The sequence below is a fragment of the Triturus cristatus genome, chromosome 2_2 (assembly GCF_964204655.1).
Source record: "Triturus cristatus chromosome 2_2, aTriCri1.1, whole genome shotgun sequence".
Classification (NCBI taxonomy): Eukaryota; Metazoa; Chordata; class Amphibia; order Caudata; family Salamandridae; genus Triturus; species Triturus cristatus.
This window is the reverse complement of record NC_140582.1, coordinates 490,486,407-490,508,314: the sequence shown is the minus strand read 5'-3', so window position 1 is coordinate 490,508,314 and position 21,908 is coordinate 490,486,407. Positions and strand designations below refer to the sequence as shown.

General features: G+C 46.9%; 1 protein-coding gene across 1 annotated transcript in view; it reads right to left on the bottom strand.

Moving 5' to 3' along the window:
- The window catches only part of RNF150 (ring finger protein 150), a 379,113-nt gene that overhangs the window by 59,591 nt on the left and 297,614 nt on the right, over nt 1-21,908 (bottom strand). The window contains exons 5-6 of the mRNA XM_085641599.1: nt 16,089-16,185; nt 8,182-8,392 (exon numbers count right to left, since the gene is read on the bottom strand). Of these exons, the coding sequence (XP_085497725.1) occupies nt 8,182-8,392; nt 16,089-16,185 (308 nt within the window). The remainder of the gene's footprint in view (nt 1-8,181; nt 8,393-16,088; nt 16,186-21,908) is intronic.

Below are 21,908 nucleotides of genomic sequence, written 5' to 3'. Positions count from 1 at the left end.
CCCGAACGGCATACCCATAGAGATCTACAAACTCCAGCCAGACGTCACCAGTAAGCACCTCAAACTCATGTTCGAGTGCAGTAAAACACTAGGGCGGCTGCCCCGGGACCAGCGGTTAGCGACCATAGTGGCGATCCCGAAAGAAGGTAAACCCAAAGACGCTTGCGCATCATACAGACCCATCTCGCTTCTAAACGCGGACCCTAAAATACTTGCCAAGACGCTGGCCAATCGGCTTAAGCCGGTGCTCTCGTCGCTAATCCACCCTGACCAATCGGGATTTATGCCCCACCGCAACACGGCCCTCAATATTAGGAGACTGCATGGGGTGCTGGGGCAGTGCCACAGTCTTCAAGAGGACGCGGTGGTAGTCTCGTTGGATGCCACAATGGCCTTCGACACCCTGGAGTGGCCCTACATGTTCGCAGTCCTGCGCAAGCTGGGCTTTGGACCCCAATTTATCGCTTGGGTGCGATTACTGTACGCGGAACCCCTGGCGCAGGTGCTGGTAAATAATAAGGTGTCTGAAGTATTCCCGCTGGCCAGAGGAACTCGACAGGGCTGTCCCCTGTCCCCCCTCCTATTCGCCCTTTCCCTCGAGCCGCTCGCGGCCTGGATAAGACAGGTGGCCACCGTGCAGGGCATAACATGGGCGGAGGGATGGGAGGATAAGATATCTTTATATGCCGACGACATACTTCTCTACCTCTCGAAGCCGCGTGGGTCACTGATCGCGGCGCTGAATATACTGGACAGTTTCGGTCGCAATTCTGGCTTCCGGGTCAACTGGGCCAAATCGCATCTATACGTCCTCCGCGGGGACCCTCCCAGGCTCCCTGATTCTTGCCCTATTCGGGTGGCAGAGGACGGGTTTAAATATCTCGGAGTGTATATCACTGTTGACAAGGCTCTGCTTTACGAAAACAATCTCAAGCCGCCGCTCCTTCGGCTTCAACGGGAGGCGAAATCCTGGCAGCATCTGCCTCTGTCATTGTTGGGCAGGGCAGCCCTATTTAAGATGCTCTCGCTCCCGCGGTTTCTATACGCACTTCAAAATTACCCGCACCTGGTCCCAAACAGCTACTTCCTAGCAATCGAAGCTGCGCTGCGCGACCTCCTCTGGGCCGGGCAGCCCCGAATCTCACTGGCCAAACTGACACTGGGGTGGTACGATGGGGGAATCGCTCTCCCCGATATTCGCAAGTACTACTGGGCGGCCCACCTATCCGCAATCAACCAAGGGACATACGGGAATGACCCGGCTTATGGCATGGATAGATGGCTGCTGCCCGGAGGGAACTACGAAATAGCACTCTACTCTAGACGGGGGGCGCGCAAACTCACCGGGCCGACACTGCATTCGGTACAGCTGTGGCACATCGCACAGAAAAAGCTCGGATGGTCCGGAGTCCTCACAATGGCCACGCCACTATGGGCCTCGGAAGCGTTGGGAAATCTGCGCCGCACCAAAGGATTCCGCAATTGGGATCTTATCGGCATCTCTCAAATCAAAGACATGTGGGGACCTGCCGGGGTCCGCTCATTCGCCCAAATGCAGGAAGCCTACGAACTGGCAGATGCCGAATACTACAGATACTTGCAGGTGCGCCACTCCTTGCAGGCTAACATCCCACAGGAGGTCAAGTTGCCGCCAGCCTCCCCGCTCGAGGATAGACTGCTTGACGGACTCCTCGCGGAACATGCCATATCCCTCACCTACAAAAAACTTGTTAACAACCCCCCAGACTTGCTCCTTCCCCTCAGAGACAAGTGGGTCGCCGAAGGGCTGGAAATAGATGACGAGGAATGGATGCACGCTTTGGCTTCTCCACGTGAGGTCGCGATATCGGCCAGATTGCGGCTCATCCAATTGAAGATCCTACACAGAGTCTATATATCTTGCACAAGATTACATATGATGGGTAGGGCTGACACGACGCTATGTAGGAGGGGGTGCGGAGGTGATGGAACCTTTTTTCACGTGCTGTGGGACTGCCCCAAGGTTCAGAGGTACTGGAGGAGGGTGGTGCGGGAGATGGAAGAGGTCTGGGAGGTGGAGATTCGCCCCGAAGCCAAGAGGTGCCTCCTCAACATATGGGAACCAACTGACCTGCCGCCCAAAGGGAGGATCTGGGTGACGCTCGGGCAAATGGTAGCAAAAAGGAACATTGCCAGGCTCTGGGGCAGCACTGTATCACCGAAACTCTCAGACTGGACCAGCGACATGGACTGGTGCATGCTGCAGGAAAAGACAGTATATGTGGCTAGAGGGTGCCCGCGCAAGTGGGTTGAGGTGTGGTCCAAGTGGAATGATTTTAGGGGGGGAATCTGCGAACCTCCTTCCATTGTGCAAGATGACCCCGGAGACGCTTAGACCCGTGTTACCGCGACTCGGGGAGCTGGGAGTGGGGGGGGAGGGTGCTGGCTAGCTAAGGGCACACATAAAACGCAGTGCTGACCGATGTTTCGGGAGGGGGAGGGGGGGGGGAGTTGGAAGTTTCGGCACTTTATGCCTCCTGGGTAACCTGACCAAATTTGTGATCGTTTGCTTAAGTCTGAGACAAGTAACATTCTTCTCTACCTCACGATACGTGTACACTCCTTAACGCCGCCGTACCTCCGGGTTGACGGCATGGGGCTGTGTGATCAGATATGCATCCAAATGTGTTTTTCGCGGCCGGCCCGCTGGGTTGTAGGCTCTTTGCTGTGTACCGTACTGTTTCAAATAAAGGTTTTCAAAACTTAAAAAAAAAAAAAAAAAAAAAAAAAAAAGAAGTCAGGATTCAGATGGACAGACTAATAACCATATCTGAAATTTTACGATTGCAACCCGTGTTCCGTTATAAGTTTAGTTAAAAAAAAAACCAATAGTTCGGTTTTCAAAGATTTCCTGAAACACATGTAGTTGGGTTCCAATATCAAGTTCGGAGCGAAGGCGAGGATGTGGCGTAACAACTAGAGCTACCAACTTTGGAACTGGGGAACCGGGTTTGAGTCTTGGCATTGAATCAACATTCTGTGATTCTGGGCAAATCACTTAATTGCCCTGCGCCTATAAAACTAAATGTGTCCTTTTGTAATGTAACTGGTGCTCATGTAAAGTGATCCAATGCCTTCCGGTCAAGTTTGTGCTATATAAAACTGCAAACAAAAATTGCAATAGCAAATGGTTTTGTTTCTGACAGAGTTCCCTCTCGGACTGGACAAACTATGAATCTGTGAGCAATGAGCTTAAGAAAAGACAATCTTACAATCACTGCCAACCAACAAGACTCGCTGGTTTAGAAAACCTGCTGAAAACATCAATTTCCTATATGTGGTCATTCTTCAAGTTTAGAGTCAATCTCTTGTCTATGCTGTTGCAGGGTATTAATGAGCTCTATAGAGGAACATTAGTATGACACCTTACCAGATGATCCTGGAAAGAAGAATTTACAATTTAGGGGAACTATTTAGTCTGAAGTTAACAAACGTTTTTACATAAAACGATGAAAAGAACACGAGATAGCTGACCATCCAACCATACATTCAAGCTCTAACTTCCAACAACTCATTCTACCATGTGACAACATTCACCCATTTCGAGGCCAACACTCTGCAATGAGTCATGCCTGCAATTTTGACTCTGGACTAGTTAAACTGTACACCCCTTCTTTTCAACATCACACAGTTTAAAACATCATCATAATGGCAGCTGTTTCTGTCATTTAACATCATACACCATAAGACCCTCATTAATACCATATCTGCTTGATGGGGTTCAACGACAGAGACCACTAAAATAGTTCCCCTCCTTTCTCTCGGGGAGACATTTTTTGCAAACTAAGTTTATTAGTTCCACTTTAGCCCATTACTGGTGATGTTCCCTGAGAGGTATATATTCTTTAAAAATCTTGCTTGCCAACATTAACTGCCCTGCGCTCAGCACAATAACAACCCAAAAATGTATCTCAATATCTTATTTGGCCAACTATCTACACTAGAGAAGTTTTGTGCTGAGTTGCTACAAACATGGGTGTCTGGTGCCAATATGAAGCCACTTCCTCCTATGCTGGGTTTATTCTCCTCTACTTGGTGCTTTCCAGCCCAATGTCCGGTGATCACTCAATGACCAGATCGCTTTAGCCCATTTCTCAACTTCAGTGGTAAGTTACTAGGCTATTTTGTTTTTACATCGCCTCTCACTGTTTTCTAAAGTTAATAAGGATAAGAAGTCACAGTCAGATAGCAGTTCAGTCTTCAGCCCAAAATTCAACCATACCTCATTATTTCAACCCTTTGTAGAGCAGGTCCTATGCAACAGACTATGTGCCAAAGAACTGATCACCAGGCTACCTGAGAGCACTCTGAATAGAAAAGCAATAATGCACTTTTGGGCTAAGTCCTCACTATGGTAGACCACAACCAAGTTGTGATGTTAAATCTTGCTGGAACTCTGTGCTCCTTTTAAGACTGTGGACCACAAACTTCTGTTGGACAAACGGGTCACAGTGTCCAGGGAAGCTCCTTCTAGAATCACTTGGTTTTCTTCATACCGCCTAGAGATGACCCAACAAATGACAGTAGCTTCTCTCTTTTTTTGCACAAAGTCCCTCAGTGGTCTCCCATTTCAGCAGCTCTTTTCATTCTTGGATACAAGACAACTTTTGTCAACTAAAGGGCAACATGAGCATGATAATTATATTTGGTATAACATGTAGATCTTTATGGCACCATATCTCCTGTCCTTTATTTTTAGTTGATCGTTATAATAACCTTCCACTAAGACCAAAAATTCTCAATGCCTACTTTGATACAAACAGGTCTCTTCACACTTACATTAAGGTGGCAGTAAACAACTTCTCTGATCAAACTTGTAGTTTAATAAAGCCTACCTCTTTCATGGCTTTAAAATACTGCAGGTGCTCCAATAACATCATAATTTAATAGAAAAACCTCAATGTATAGGACAGGGAGCCACAAATGCAGATTCTGGCCAGGTTCATAGAGACTATATCTTATCTACTCATTGCTCTCTTTGATTCAGTAGCAGACAGCACATTTTCCATTGAAATGACTGAGAAATGTGCACAAAACATGGAGTTTTACTGATAAAACTATGCAGCACACAATGTGTGGAAATTGGGTTTCAGCAAATATTTGTCATTTGTACATCACAAAGTACGGTGTCTTGATTTTTTTTTATTCTCTTAACAACTGTTTCCAATACACTTCGAAGTCAGAAAAAAACGTTCCATTTGTGCTTTCCTAAAGGTTTATTTTTAAATATTTGTAATAATCATTTCAGGTATTTTAATGCTGTTGTGCTAGAAGAAATGGACATCATACAGCCCTTCCTTTCACATTAGCATAGTTGCCAAATAATTCATTTAAAAAAATCCTCATACTTTGCTGTAAGCGAAAACAAAATGTTTAGTCTTCTTTAGTGCTCGTTCACTTTTGGAACTCCAGCATGGTTATTTGGGTGCCGTCTCGGTGCTCAAGGCGCTGCTGTAGTTGGCCCCCTCACACCTCTGGGGCCAAGTGCATTGCAATGGCTGTACCACTGGCAGCTACGCCCCTCGACTGTTGACTTTAATAGCTGTGCCGTTTAGATTTTTCTCTGCATTACTATAGGCCCTTCCCCCCTCCTAGAATACTGCAGCTTCATTTCCCAACAAGCAGCTTCTAAAATGGCATTGCTGTTTGCAGAATCCGAAGTACATATAAGTCATTGTTCAGCACGTCTTCTGCTGAATTCAAACCTTTAGCTCGGCCAGGCTCACAAGTGATGGCCTGGAGATGCAACTTAGGGAGATTTGGCTGATTTGTATCTATTAATAGCTGAGCCCAGGTGCAATGAGAGCTCAGGTGTTTGAGTTTAACCTCCCCATGGCACCTAGGCCAGTCAGCCAGTGAAATCGTTGCTCACGCGTATCTTAATATCTCATCTAAACCGGTGTGTATGGTGATGAATCCCTCTTCGGTTAACGTTGCCATTCGAGAAGTATTTCCTGTCTAAGTGACAGCTGTCACTTTCTGTGATTTAAAGGGAATGTGTTGGCTAAATCTGCCTTGCACAAAGGGAACATTCATGGCTGTCATTTTAATCCAAGTGACCAGCAGCTGATCTGCCTCCCACCAACAGCAAAAACATCTCAAGTCATTAACAAAAACATAAACCTATGGACGATAAGATACATTTCATTCCTGGAAGTCCCTGCCAACACTGCTCTAAATATCTGCTCATTTCTAAATATATTGCAATGGTTTTTGTACAGCTACCCAATTTACATGGGAACAGGTTGGCCAACAGTAGCAAAAAAGAAATCAGCTACTGACGATAAAATGTTCGCTGCTGAAGCATGGCCAATTTATAGTGTTAGAAGGTTTTTCCTTTTGATAGGGCATTTCTTTACGCTGAACTATCTCTTGAATTTAAATGAAGTAACTGACTATCGCTGGAAACCGGATCCTGGCAGATAAATAATGCACAGTAGGCATTAGGAATAACACCAACACAACGTATTATGCAGGGGCCTTTCTAAAACTCTTGATTATCCCCTCAATCATCTTCCAGAACCAGAATGCAAGGGGGCAACACAAAAGGGACGGATGCAAACGTGTGCATAATATATATATATATCTATCATGCAGATGCAATGGGTACCATACTATCAATTACCACTGCTGCAGCCATCAAATGGTATGTATGTGTGTATATGGTATTTCGAAAGCACGAACCTATTAAAAAACAGCACTAAGACAAGCAAAAGGTCTACGAGTAATAGGAGAGAAATCTGGGTTGTGAATAGTTAATCTAATGTGATGTATGGGTTCTTTAAAGAGGTTCATTTTCAACTCTTTCTTAAATTGGAGCTTATGGTAATACTGAACGTATTATTGTCCGGGGTGTGCACGTATGGCTCATGCCATGTTCATTTTTCATGCATAGAGGTCAAGCATGAAATACTTTAACCAGACCTAGAGCACAATAAGTTAAATATAGGAGGAGAAGGAAATTTGGAGAAGTGCAGCATGTTCAATGTAAAAGACACGGGCCTCAGAAAGCTGAAAGACTTGCAAGTGTCATTCTCCTCTTAAAAGAGAATTATTTTAAATCACACAATTTGAAGTAGATTTCTTACCTGACAACACACAGTCTATCCCACCCACGATGGTTTACAGTTAGTGATTCTGTAGTTACACTGAACCTGATTCAGACACAGTGATGCACATTTTAATTAAATCTAAATCATTCCCCCTAAAGCGCACAGTGATTGAGGAGCCAGATATGGACACTTTGACGGGCAAGAGGAATCAATAAATGATTAATATAAAAAGTATAACATTTCTTCGTTATTGACAGCCCAATGTGAAAAGATCTCTAAATACAACTGTGGGTCCACAACTAACATGCATCCTATGATAACAATACCACCTCAAACACGTCGAGCATTTAGATGCCTTAGTCACAAAGTACTCCAAGATATCCGGATACTAATTTCCTTAGGATTTCAAAGAAGTAAAGTTCTTCTCTTAACCCAGCAGATTTGAATGGCATTTCTTCTACGGGTGGTCCAGACTGCCCACATTAAACTCCTATTAGGAGAATATTCTAAGATATATTTCTCGAAAATAAAGAAACATATGGCGTTCTCTTTAAGCATGTATGTGTGACTTTTCAATGACAGGTGATGTTTGCATACCAAACTCCAAAATACTATGGGCTGTCCAAACATGAGGAATGTCCGTCAAACTGTGACCAGGGCACATCCAATCTGAGCATAGCAGGGCACAGCACAGTACTGGAGAGGGCAATTCTCAAAGGGTGGCACAGAAGATGCAACAAGCGGTACAGAGATAACTGCAGAGTGCCACTAATCTTGGATCCAGAAGAGGGGTACAAGGGACCAGAGAGCCAGACATGCAGGATAATCACAAAGGAATGGCACACTTGACGTTTCCAAAGGGTTCCTAGTATCCAATATTACGCAATGCACCATCTAATATTACACAATGCATTAAAAAGCAGAAGTGCGGATGGTCTTGATCGTGCATCCATAGCCCAGAAAAGTAAGGGAGCAAACTGCCTTGTCAATTGTAACACAAAATGGATTCCAATTTCTAAAAGTCATACTACGGGAAGCCTGACTAATTTGATATTTGTCACATACATGAATCCATGCAGAAGATACTTACTGCTTGTAGTGAAGTTTACCTCCCCGACCTGGGGGAGGAGCTCTGCATCTGGGATGACCTGTAGCACCCCCACAGTACGAACACCAGGATCCAGAGCCACAGAGCTTTCATTCACTGTTACATCACTGGCTCCTGTGATCTGATTGGTTGGAGGTCCCCCTATGGAAGCCTCGAAATCTGGAGGGATGTCATCCAGGCAATCTGCATTTGGCTAAAGAAAAGCGGACGGGAAAGTTACACAAGCGTTACAATAGCTAATAATGTGTTTGTGCTTAAAGTACATTAATATTCCTTAAAAAACAAAATAAACAAGTCATTCATTTTGTGAGACATTTGAATTTACAATGATCCACGATAGAAAGACATACACAATCCTATTGCTTAATATGCTAGTCACTTGCACTGGCACAGACTTTTGAGTGGAGGACACAGGCTTTGCTAATTTTGAAATTTTTGGTAATCTTCACATTCACAAGTCAGCAGAGGATGGTCTGCTCTAAATTCAGAACCTCGGTACAAATGCTTTGCATGACACTGTATATTATATTCTTTTGCTATTATCATCTGGCATTTACATAGTGCACATTTGGCCATCAATAATAAGGCTGTGTTGGTCCTTCTGCCGTTTGACGGTGATTGTCCAATTCTACAATCTAAACGTTAGCGTGCTTTTTACATGAACTAGAATTCTTGGCAGGGGTCTCTCAAAGGGGCGTGGTCGATACAAATAAGGGCCTGGCTTAAAGCGCCTAAACTAAAAATCTGTGCTTAGCATAGTGTGCCACCTGACTGGCATTTTGCTGCTTCTGTGGTTGAATCTAGATATATAAAACAATAAGTAAGATTACCTACAACAAGCCTGGACTATTGGCTTTGTCAATGGCTGTTAGTTGCATACGATACATAAGCAACAACGATGGCTTTGTTGCATATAATGTCCAAGTTACTTGTGTAACGCTATATCTGTAAGAGAAATTAGTTTGTGATAGATTCCTTACCTTCGAATATCCCCAGGCGTCATACTGGATCCGGAAAGTTTTCGGCAGCGGTACCCCTGCGCGTCAGTAGGCGTCGTCTCACGGCCCCGCGCATGGTGCTGGCGTCGTCGTCGTCGAGATGACGTTGCTGCAGCTACTTAAGAGGCGCCCATGCGCGCTGATGTCAGTTCTGTACACGACTTTCCGTGCCAGGAACGCAGAGCCATGCCTGAGACCGGCTACTGGTGCATTTGAAACTAGGTCCCTGAAAGGAATTATCTTAACCCTAGAAATTAGTTCGCAGAACGGGGAGGATGGGCGGGCGGTATGGAATCTATCACTAACTGTCTCTTACAGATATATAGTTCCACAAGTGAGTAACTTGAGCATCTGAAAGAAACATGTTAGTGATAGATTCCTTACCTTAGAATTAGATACCCAAGCAATATCAACCCCGGTGGTGGGTCTGCGAACGAAAATTACACCAGAAAGTCACAGAGAACTGAACGGCCAAAGAAGCAGTTTCTCTGGACATGACTGTCAAGGCAATAGTGCCTAGTAAAAGTGTGCAGCGAGGCCCATGTGGCCGCCTGACAGATGTCTTGAAGTGGGACACCGCGTCCCAAATCTGTAGAAGCACTGTCGCCCTAGTCGAATGGGAGCGCAACCCTACCGGAGGTTCCTTTTTAGCCTAAGAATAACAGGCTTGAATACACAATCAGGATTTACAGTTGGTGTGTAATACCGCATACTGTACTTTATGCCATACTTACTGGAAAGATGTGAATGATGTATGGTATATTAAATCTGAAAATGTCAATAAAAATATGTTACAAAAAAAAAAAACAGGCTTGAATACACAAGACAACCCAGCGGGAGATAGTTCTCTTGTGTACAGTCCAGCCTTTCTTGGCGCCCACGTAGCCAACAAAGAGCTGGTCATCCACCCGGAACTGTTGTGTGCGGTTGAGGTAGAATGAAAGCGCACGTTTTGGATCCAGACAGTGGAGCCTCTCTTCCTCTCTGGAAGGGTGCGGAGGTGGAAAGAAAGTGGGCAGAATGACAGTTTGCCCAAGATGAAAGGCAGTGACCACTTTCAGTAGAAAGGAGGGACGTGGTCGAAGCACAACCTTGTCCGGATGAACCGCCAGGAAAGGAGGCTTACAGGAAAGAGCCTGGAGCTCACTCACACGCCTAGCGGAGGTGATGGCCACCGCAAAGGACAGTTATGAAGAGGCTCAAAGGGAGCGCACATTTAGTATGTGAGAACCAGGTTCAAGTCCCACTGAGGCATCACAAAAGGAATAGGAGGGAAAAGGTGAGTAATGCCTTTGAGAAATCTATTGACAACCGGGGACTTGAAAAGAGAGGGCTGATCAGGCAGCCTGAGAAAGGCTGAAAGAGCAGAATCTGCCAAGTGTTGAACAACCAGGATAATGCCCTGGCGTTCCAGCCACATCCAGAGGCGTAGAGCCTCCTGACAGAGGGTCCACGACCCCACCCCGCCTTGCTTGTTGCAGTACCACATGGCGGTGGTGTTGTCTGAACACCTGCACTACTCTCCCCTTGACAGAGGGAAGGAATGCTTTCAGTGCAAGTAGGATCGCCCTGAGCTCTAAAAGATTGACATGGAGCTTGGACTCCACCGCAGACCAGAGTCCTCTGATCTCCGCCTCTCTCATGTGGCTGCCCTATCCCAGGAGGGACGCACCCGTCACCACTGTGTGCTCCAGTTGGGGAAGGTAGAAGGATCTGCCACTGACCCAACGCTGGTCCATGAGCCACCACTGCAAGTCTTGTGCAGTGCCCTACGATATCTGGACGTAGTCGGACAGGTTTCCCCACTGTAGAGCCCGCATATGCCATCTGGCATGATTGATCAGCAGGATGCAGGAGGCCATGAGGTCCAGCAGCCTCAGTGTCTTCTTGACCGAAACCCAGGACAAGGGCTGAAAGATCGGAATCATAGCCCGAATGTCCCTGACTCGCTGTTCGGGAGGATAAACCCAAAATTGCACCGTGCCCAGAACCGCTCCGATGAAGAAGAGCTTCTGAGAGGAAATCAGATGCGACTTTGGCACGTTGATGGAGAACCCCAGCAAATGCAGGAGGCCGGCCGTAGTCTGGAGGTGGGAGACGACTGCCTGGGGCGAGCCAGCCTTCAACAGCCAGTCGTCGAGATAGGGGAAGACTGAAACCCCTGATCTGCGCAGATGAGCTGCGACCACCGCCATCACTTTCGTGAACAACTGAGGGGCGCTGGTAAGGCCGAAAGGGACCACGGTGAAAGTGCTCGTGGCCTACCGTGAACCGCAGGTAACGCTGGTGGGCGGCAGGATGGGGACATGAAAATAAGCATCCTGCAAGTCTAACGCTACCATCCAGTCTTGCGGGTCTAGGGCAGACAAGACCTGAGCAAGTGTGAGCATCTTTAATTTCTCCTTCCGGAGCAAGCGATTGACGTTCCGGAGGGTCTAAAATAGGACGCAGGCCCTTGTCATTTTTTGGAATGAAGAAGTAGTGGGAATAACAACCACAACCTACTTCTGGCGTCGGGACCGCGCTCGATGGCCCTCTTGACCAAGAGGGCGGCAACTTCCTGCTGGAGAAGTGCCAAGTAATCCCCCGACATGCGGTGGTACAGAGGTGGCATGGCTGGATGGGTAGTCTGGAAGGGGAGGGAGTAGCCCCTTTGGACTATCTGTAAAACCCACCTGTCCGAAGAGATGGTGCGCCAGTGGGGGAGGTGATGGTGAATCCTGACGCCCACTGGCGTTTAGTGTGCCTGAAAAAACGGACTAGGAAGGTTTGGACACAGTGGTGGCAGTGGTGGACTGACCCACCCGCTGGCCCTGTGACCCACCTCTACGGGTCCCACATCCGCAGCTGCGCTGAGACTGCTGCTGCGCAGGCTTGCGGCTTTGAAATGAACGTGTTTGGGCGTTCCGTCCTTGACCACGAAAGGAGCGAAAAGCAGACCCCAAGGGAGTGCGCGTGGTGGAAAGGCCCAAGGACTGGGTCGTTGTCCGGAAGTCCTTAAAGCGTTCCAACGTGCTATCCGCTTTGTCACCAAAGAGGCGCATGCCATCAAAGGGCATGTCCAACAAAGTGTTCTGGACATCCCCCGAGAAGCCAGTCGTTCTGAGCCAGGCATAACGGCGGAGCCTCACAGTTGTGGAAATCGCCCTGGTGTGTGAGTCGGCGGTGTCAAGGCCACAACGGATAGTGAATTTCGCAGCGCCTCTCCCCACGGTAATAGCTTGGGAGAGCTCCGCCATGGCCTCCACTGGACACTGAGGCAGTACCTGAGCCACTGTGTCCCACACAGAGTGTGAATAACGGCCCAAAAGGCATGCCGTGTTCACTGACCGCAGCCCTGAGCTGGCAGATGAGAAAATCTTTTTCCCAAACTGCTCCAGCTTCTTGGATTCCATATCCGGAGGCGCAGAAGGGAATGCGCTTGGAGACGCAGAGGCCTGGACAACCAGGCTCTCAGGTATCGGGTGTTGTGTGAGGAAACTGGCATCGCCCGGGGCCGGCCGATGGCGTCGTGCCACACTTCAATCCACAGGAGCCCCTGTGTTGGACTTGGACCAGGTGCCCAAAAGATCGTCAGAAAGTGCGTCATTAAAGGGCAGCAGCAGCTCCATGGAGGCCGCCGGCTGAAGCACTTCAGTTAGGAGATTAGTCCTGATGGGCACCGTAGGGAGTTCGAGGTTAAGAGCCTCAGCTGCCCTATGCAATAACACTGAAAATGTACCAACCTCCTCTGTAGCCACGGAAGAAGGGGACAGTGTGCCAGGGTGTGGAGACACATCTAAATCATTAGGATCCTCCACATTGTCATCCCAGTCTGGGTCATCCTCACACTGAGCCACGAGAGGGTCCTCAGACCACTCCCAGTAGTTCCCTTCATCCACTGGCTGTGTCAAAGGCCGATAAGGACGGTGGGCCCAGGAAAAGGGATAAAAATCCCCCCCCCCGGATAGGAATTGGAGGATAATAGGTCAATCCAGGCTCAACGTAGTCTGGTCCTGGAGCCAACGGCGCCGTGCACGGCGCCAGCCCCAGACTCGGCGCCAAGGCCGGAGCAGGACGCGATGCCGAGGCCGGAGCTGTCGGTGCTGCTGGAAATCTTGCCAGCATAGCCGGGGCCAAGGGCGGTGGCACGGGGGCAGATTCTCCCCTCGGGGCCAGAAGACGCTCCGGAGGGACCCGACGGGGCAAACAAACGGCCCATGGCTGACAGGAATACCTTTATTTCTTCCGGAGTCGCGTACAGACCCAGAAAAGGTGGGTAGGCCGCAGGCAACAACGGTGGCCCCAGAGAATCCGTGGGGGAATGACCCCCACCGCGTCCCGCGATCGGTGAGGGGTAGACAAATAGCGACGCCGCTACTTCGACTTTTATGGCGCTTGGACTTACCTGTCCCCAATTCCGACGAACGATGGTGTCGGCTCCGCGACCGGTCCCTCAACCGTCCACCTGAGCGGGACCTTGAGTGGCGCGGAACCGAGCGCCGGGCCTCCAACAACCAGCGGGAACGCTCCTGCAAAGCCTTCGGCGCCATCGCCCGACAATCGGGACACATCTCTGGGTCATGGGCGTGCCCCAAGCAGAAGAGACACACGACGTGTGGGTCCGCCACCGACATGTTCCGATGGCAATCCTCACAGGACTTAAACCCGGGCATCCCTACTGCACCAGAAGTCGATACTCGACAAACAGACCAAAGTCTCTGAAACACAGTCAAATTTCTTGACTGGAGGTACCGCTCTCCCCGGATCTGCGCTTGCTGGCGCGGAAAAAGAAAGAACTGACGTCAGCGCGCGTGGGCGCGTCTAAGTAGCTTCAGCTACGTCATCTCTGCGACTACGATGCCAGCGATGTACGCGGAGCCGTGAGACGACGCCTACCTACGCGCAGGGATACTACTGCCAAAAACTTTCCGGATCCAGTCTGACGCCTGGGGATATTCTAAGGTAAGGAATCTATCACTAACGTGTCTCTTTCAGATATTGACAATACCTCAGTTTTGAAATGATGAGACTGTAAAAAAACTATAACGAGTCTCTTTGAAGTTACCTCAAAGGCACTGAAGGGCAGCACTGCTAAAGAGTTAAGAATTTTTTTTCACTCCGAGGGTGAGGGTAAGTGGAGAGCCCGACAGAGACCCGTTTTGCCACCTGCTTTTTATAACTGCCGCCGCGGAGTACCGGCAGGACCCGGCCCACTTAAAGCCCTGCTGCGTCCACAATCTAAGCATGACTATCAGCAAATCACCTGCAATTAGTTCATATTGTCTATTTCTAATAGCTCACTGACATAAGTGACATTGAGGGTGGGTGCAAAGTATTGTGTTTTTTATTGCAAACCACAACTCTTGCAACAACAACATAAAAGAATGCAAAACACGAAAATGCTAAGCAAGGAATTCAAGGTGCACAGAAAAATGCTTGCAAATCAAAAATGCAAAGTAGCAAAAGTAGGAAAAGCAGGACATTTTGCACGTTGCAGGAAGGCCAGAAATCGGGAACAATGAGAGACTGCACTTGCATAATAAAAGCTTTGTACAGCCCTAATCTATGTTTAGATACAGCTTGAATGGCGGCCTAGCATCACTAAGCAATTCTTGAAAAAAGACGCTCTCTCGCATCTTGGGTTTTCTCGTTCCATGCACTTAAGTTATGGAACTCGACCCGTAACCTTGAAACTAAACAAATCCTTAAGCCATTTTAAACTCTCCCTGAAATGCAATTTTCGTTAAAAAAAAAACCAGCTCTCTCATCATCCCTATAGATCTTGATTTCTATACCAATGCTATTCAAGAAACTATTCACTGAATTATGGATCTGAAATATTTGATTCGTCAATTGGCTAATCCGGTTAAATTGTCTCAAAGTTGCTCACGGTACAAACACTGCAGCTCTGGTAACATATTATATTGAAGGAGCACAAGGGAAAAGTTTGCATTTGGGTACTTGAACCGATGGTAAAACTCACTTCTTCTTTGTAACTACTCGCGCAAATGACTGTCCTAAAAATTATTACGTGTCACTCCCAAACACCCTTATTTGTTTAATGAGAAATGCCTGTGATTATCGTGAGGGATACGAACATGCTACGAACTATGTTTGCGCCAATAAAAAAAGTTTTGAATAAATAAATGGAAACTCGAGGTGTGCCAGCAAAATAACCGGTGTTTCACTCAGTATATCAAACAAAAATACAACAAAAATGAATCCACGGGTGGTTTCCAGGCTAGAACAGGGCATCTGATTACAGTACCTTTACAGCAAGAGAGCATCCGTGCCTTTATCATTTCCGTTTCTCCTGCATACTACAGCGCTGCGAGGCACCCCTGCAGCAACACTGTCTGACATAACACAAGTGAACCAGTGGTTCAGATAAAGCTGTTAAGGTCGATCCAACTTAAACAATCACCTCATAAAAACACGTACATCCTCCCAGCATTGCTATTTCATTATTTTGCTTCTACCCGTCCAGTTCAGTTCTAACTTTGGCACAGACGTGCTTTACATATGCAGCATGACAAGAGGCCTCTCATATGATTAAGCATGTGGCCCATCACATGCCACAAGATAGAAATGTCAGTTTCGTAACAGGCATTTCGGCATGAAGATGGACCGCCGCGCCGATTGCATGCGACGGCTGCGTGTCTGCGGCCGAAGACAGGAAAGGTTACAGCGCGCGGCATCTCAACTGACGTCAGGAGCCGCGACGGCCTCCTTCAGTAAGGACGTCTGGGCTCGAGGCACCACAGACAGCCCGGGTTTTATTTTCCTTTATGAAACAGGCGGTGGCGGAATGCCAAATTATGATTCTATTTTTAGATTCCCTTGAGCAGACCGATATAGATGAAGAGCAGAGCGTGCAGCAGACGGAGCGCCCAACTCTAAAGCACTCACCGGAAATCCGAGAGCTTTGAGGATGTTCATTTTACACATGGGACAGGTGCGGTGGTCGAGCAGCCAGGGGTCCACACAGGATCTGTGGAAAAGATGCCTGAAATCACAAAGAGAAACAAGTCACCACTCTAAACATAGACTGGCAATCCTCCAGTTTTAAAGCTAACAAACATCTCCCTCACTTTTTTCAAGCGTCTCGAACTTTCAAAAATGTTTAAAAAAATATATGTGTGTGTGTGTGTGTGTGTGTATATATTCACATAAAAAACCATAGGTTTCAGGTATGTTATAGTTAGAAATTAGCATTTAAAAAACCTTTGAAATCCACTTAAAAAACCATAGGTTTCAGGCACGTTATAGTTAGAGATTAGCATTTAAAAAACCTTTGAAATTCACTGAAAAAACCATAGATTTTAGGGAAAGTTATAGTTAGATGGACATTTCACTGGCACAAAACCATAGAAATTCCCCCGTTATAGTTAGTATAACTCGCGCCCCCGCAATGCACTGCTGATGACGTCACATATTACATCACTCATGACATGGTCAGTGACATCACTGATGACATCATCCAGTGACTGTGTTTCTGTAAAGTTTAAATATGTTTAATATATAGGGAAAGGCGAATTGAAGAATGAGTGGGTGTACAAGTGTCTGAATGGATGATTTAGGTGCGTGACTGACTCTATAAGTGAGTGATTAAACTTATCTTACTGTGGGTTAGTGAGTAAACTGTGTGAATGTCTGTATCCGTCTGTCTGTTGGTGTGTAAGCGGCTGTATGGGTTTGCGGATAGCTACATGAGTGTCTATATGGGTTATTTATTGGTTGTCTGAGTATCTGTATGGGTGCCTGAGTTTGTGTGGGTAGGGGGTGTGTGACTCTGTACATAGATGTGTGAGTGGGTGATTAACTGGGTGCATGGTTTCAAGAGTGCATCTATGATGGACTGTATGGGTGGGTGAGTGTGTGTATGGGTGTGTTAGTGAGTGAATGTATATCTCTGTTGTATATGTGTGAGTAACTACATATGTGAAAGGCAGTATATATGTGTGTTGGAGTATATAAATGGCTATAACAGAGTGTGTGATTGTGAGTGGCTGTATGGATGAGTCTGTGCTTGTATCAGTGACTGTATAAGACCGTAAGTATGTGCTATTATTTGTATGAGTAAGTGAGCTGGTGTGTGTATTACTGTATAGGGTGAGTAAATGGGAGTGTGATTAATTTTTTACATCACGGGCTAGGTGTGCGAGTACCTCTATGGATGAGTGGCGATGTGTGAGTGTCTATATAGGTGTATGAGTGCATATGATAGTACTGTACTGAGTGACCGCAAGTATGAGTGACTGTACGGGTGAGTGAGTGGATGTGTGTGTAGACCTAAGAATCAATGAGTGGGTATCTAGTTATTGGTCTTGGAGTGTCTGTGGTTTTGAGAATGGCAGTATGTAATTTAGAGTGGGTGTATCAAAAGTTATATTAGGGTGTGAGAAGATGCATCAAATTATCACATGGATGATGTCATCAGTGATGTCACTGACCATGTCATGAGTGATGTAATATGTGACGTCATCAGCAGTGCATTGCTGGGGCGCGAGTTATAGTTAGCTGAACTAACTATAACGGGGGAATTTCTATGGTTTTGTACGAGTGAAATGTCCATCTAACTATAACTTTCCCTAAAACCTACGTTTTTTTCAGTAAATTTCTAAGGTTTTTTTAAATGCTAAATTCTAACTATAACGTATCTGAAACCTATGGTGTTTTAAGTGAATTTCAAAGGTTTTTTAAATGCTAATTTCTAACTATGCCTACAGAGATAGGACATGTGAAGGAAGAAGAAAAAACGCAAAGAAAGAAGCAAAAGAAATGCAGAAAGAGGCAACAGAAGTCCACAAAGATGAAGAAAATTGCAGGAAGAAGCAAGATGTTCAGAAAGAACCAACAGAGGAAAAGAAAGAGGCCTTGTTGCAAAATCATCCTGTGCCCACAACTTTTTCAGACGGGTACTGGTGGTAACTGACTCTGACTAACCAGGCCTAGAGCCAGTGCTATTGTAAAAGACACTTAGAATACAGTGAAAACACCTACATACACTAGGGAACACTATGCGATGCGGTACCCCTGTGATTAGCATGGCCTCCTCTGTAAGGCCCTAGTACATAATAGGGCAGGGGGATTAAAACTACCTCTTAAAACCCGCCACGGGGCACGTTTGCACAGTGGTAAAGGGAGGGGGCAGGGCCTGAGGTGACGTGTGCAAACACGCCCATTGGCGTGTTTTAAGTTGTGGAATTAATTCCCCTTCCATCCTGAGGGACCCTGGGGGCTAACTAGCCCACCAGGTTCCTCCAGTAAGCGCCACAGAGCCACGCTGCAGAGAGGTGTAAAAAGGGGCATGGCCTGGACCACCTCTCTGCAGAGCAGTGGCGCTTACTGGAAGCACCTGGTGGGCTAATTGGCCCCCAGGGGCCCTCAGGGTGGAAGGGGAATTAATTCTCCAACATTTGTTTTTCTGTTTTCTTGTGCCTCGCTTCTACTGAGGCACAATATGGCTGCCAACACTTCCTGGTTTGGAGTGTTGACAGCCAATTAGCATGAAGCTCATGATCGGGAGGGTGCGCGGATCCTCCGCGGCCATAGATATCACTATCTTTATTTCTTAAATTTTTCAAAAACTACTGAACGGATTTACACCATTTTTAAAAAGGACGCTTTCTTAGCCAAGCAGTACCTTTTTTGCCAAATTTGGTGTAATTCTGTTGAGCAGTTTTTGCTATAACTGTGTCTAAACTTTCCTAAGGGAAATAGATTTTTTGACCTCTATTTTTTGATTTTCTCAGGAACTACTGAACGGATTTACACCATTTAAAAAAAAGGTCTCTTTCTGAGCCAAGGGCTACCTTTTTGCAAAATTTGGTGTAATTCCGTTCAGCAGTTCGGGCTGTAGCATGTTCCAAAATTTCCTATGGGAAATAACATGGAGAAAACACGTTTTGGGATCCCCCTTTTATCTCGGCCCCCGCTTGATGAATCACCCCCAAACCTTCAGGATAGGAGCTGACCAGAGCGCCACACCAGTTTTGAAAATTTCGCGAAGATTCATCATCCAGCGCCAAAGTTATTGGGAAAAGAATGTTACGAATTTCCTATGGATAATAGGTCCTAAGTATAAGTACCTACTGGCAACTGCCAGTAGTGTGTGTATGTGTATGTGTATGTGTATGTGTATGTGTATGTGTGTATATATATATATATATATATATATATATATATATATATATATATATATATATATATATATATATATATCTTTTCAAGTCGAGCATATCAGATAGTGCATATTGCGAGACATATTGTGCGCTTTTGAAGAATATACAGGGGATTAAAGCTTGCCCATTCCTTAGCCATTGGTCGGCTTTCCTCTCACTTGCTAGCCTGCTTCATATGCCTGTACCAGCGTGTCAGTCTTGTGTTTGTCCCTCCCTCTTTACCATCTATTTTCATTTGCTGGTTTCTACGCTCCCACTGTTTGCCTGGTAAGCATGACTTTTTTCTTTTGAGTTAAGCACTCCATGAGAACGTAGGTGTTTTTCAGGTGTTTCCCTCGTACTTCTGTCCTCATCCACTCCAAATTACTCCCTGGTGCCTTTATGCTTCGCTTCACCCACCCCTTTCATTCTAAGCTCACCCTCATGCACTCCTGCCGTTACTTTCTCACCTATGTGATTCTTCCAAGTCTGCTCCACATTTTCTTTTGACCATTAGCCCCCCGCCCCCACTCCCCCAGGGTTGCACTTTGGTTTCGCTCTGCATTCTGCTTCCCCCCCACACTCTGTTGCTGTCCCCAACCATGACTCTATATTGATTTAGCTCGCCAACCGCTTCCCTCATTGTTTCCATCATGTGTTATTTCCATCCCCATTGCTTCTGCGCCAACCGTGTTGTTTTGCCCATCCTGATTTTAAAAAAAAAAAATGCTTTTGGCACTTTATTTCTTTTAAGTTACAGATTCGACTTGGATCAGTAACTACAATGAAAAACAATGATTGGCAAAACCAAAAGGTCTTACCGATGCAAGAGCTATTTAGCTTTGGCAATATGTTTTAGCCATGTTGTACACCAGCGTGGCTGCTGTTCAGCGTGGCGAAAAGTTAGTGACAGAGGAAAGTTGCGTGGATTGTCAGAGAGGAAAGGCGAAGAGTGGGGTAGAGTGTTGTAGAGTGTGTCCTGTATTGGAGTGGCATAATGTGGAGTCGTATAGAGTGGCATACACTGGAGTGGCATAGAGTAGAGTTGACTGGTGTGGAATGCATTGGCATAGAGTGTTGCAGAGTGCAATGGCACTTGGCACTGAATTTAGCAGCATACAATGCAGTGTCGTAGAATACAGTGGCATAGATTAAAGTGGCGCATAGTAGAGTGAAGTGGGGCGGAATGGTGCAGTGTTGTGTGGCACAGAGAATAATGGCGCAGAGTTGAGTGATGCAGAGAGCAGTGGCGCAGAGTGGAGTCAAGAGGCATAGAGTGGAGTGGCGTAGAGTAGAGTAGAGTATAGTGCTGTAGAGTACCGTGGCGTGGAGTGGGGTAGAATGGAGTAGTGCAGAGTGGAGTGGTGTAGAGTTCAGTGGAGGAGAATGCAGTGTTGCAGAGTAGAGTGTCAGAATACAGTGTTGTGGAGTGTAGTAGAGTGGTGTTGAAAACAGTGGCGTAGATTACAGAGATGCAGAGTAGAGTGCAGTTGTGCAGAGTGTAGTGGATAAGAGTGCGGTGGCAGAGTGCGGTGGCAGAGTGCGGTGGCAGAGTGCGGTGGCAGAGTGCGGTGGCAGAGTGCGGTGGCAGAGTGCGGTGGCAGAGTGGGGTGGCAGAGTGGGGTGGCAGAGTGGGGTGGCAGAGTGGGGTGGCAGAGTGGGGTGGCAGAGTGGGGTGGCAGAGTGGGGTGGCAGAGTGGGGTGGCAGAGTGGGGTGGCAGAGTGGGGTGGCAGAGTGGGGTGGCAGAGTGGGGTGGCAGAGTGGGGTGGCAGAGTGAGGTGGCAGAGTGAGGTGGCAGAGTGAGGTGGCAGAGTGAGGTGGCAGAGTGGAGTGGCAGAGTGGAGTGGCACAGAGTGGAGTGGCACAGAGTGGAGTGGCACAGAGTGGAGTGGCATGGAGTGGCACAGAGTGGAGTGGCATGGAGTGGCACAGAGTGGAGTGGCACGGAGTGGAGTGGAGTTGCGTAGAGTGGTATAGAGTGTAATGGTGTAAAGTAAAGTGATGTAGAGTGCAGTGGCATAGAGTGCAGTGGCGCACAGTAGATTAGAGTGACATACAGTGCATTGGGGTAGAGTGCAGGGACAGAGTGCAGTGGCGTAGAGTGCAGTGGTGTAGAGTGCAGAGTGCCGTAGAGAGCAGAGTGGCACAGAGTGGAGTTGTGCAGAGAAGATTGGTGTAACCTAGACTAGAGTGGTGTAAAGTGCAGTGGTGTAGAGTGGCAAGAGTGTATTGGCATACTGTGGAGTGGTACAGGGTAGAGAGGCGTAGCGTGAAGTGGCACAGAGCAGTGGCATAGAGTGGAGTGGTGGGGAGTGCAGTGGCATGGAGTGGTGCAGAGTAGAGTGCAGTGGTGTGGAGTGCTGCAGAGTTAAGTGGAGTGGACTGGCGTAGAGCAAAGTATGCATGGTATGGTAACACAATGCCATTACAGACAGCACATTTTCAATTAAAATGGCCATTACATTTGACAGACATACAATTCTAATAGTAAAACTAAACAGTGCACAAACAAAAATGTGTGGAAATTGCATCACCTAGTGTAATGGCTTGTTTTTATCATAATAA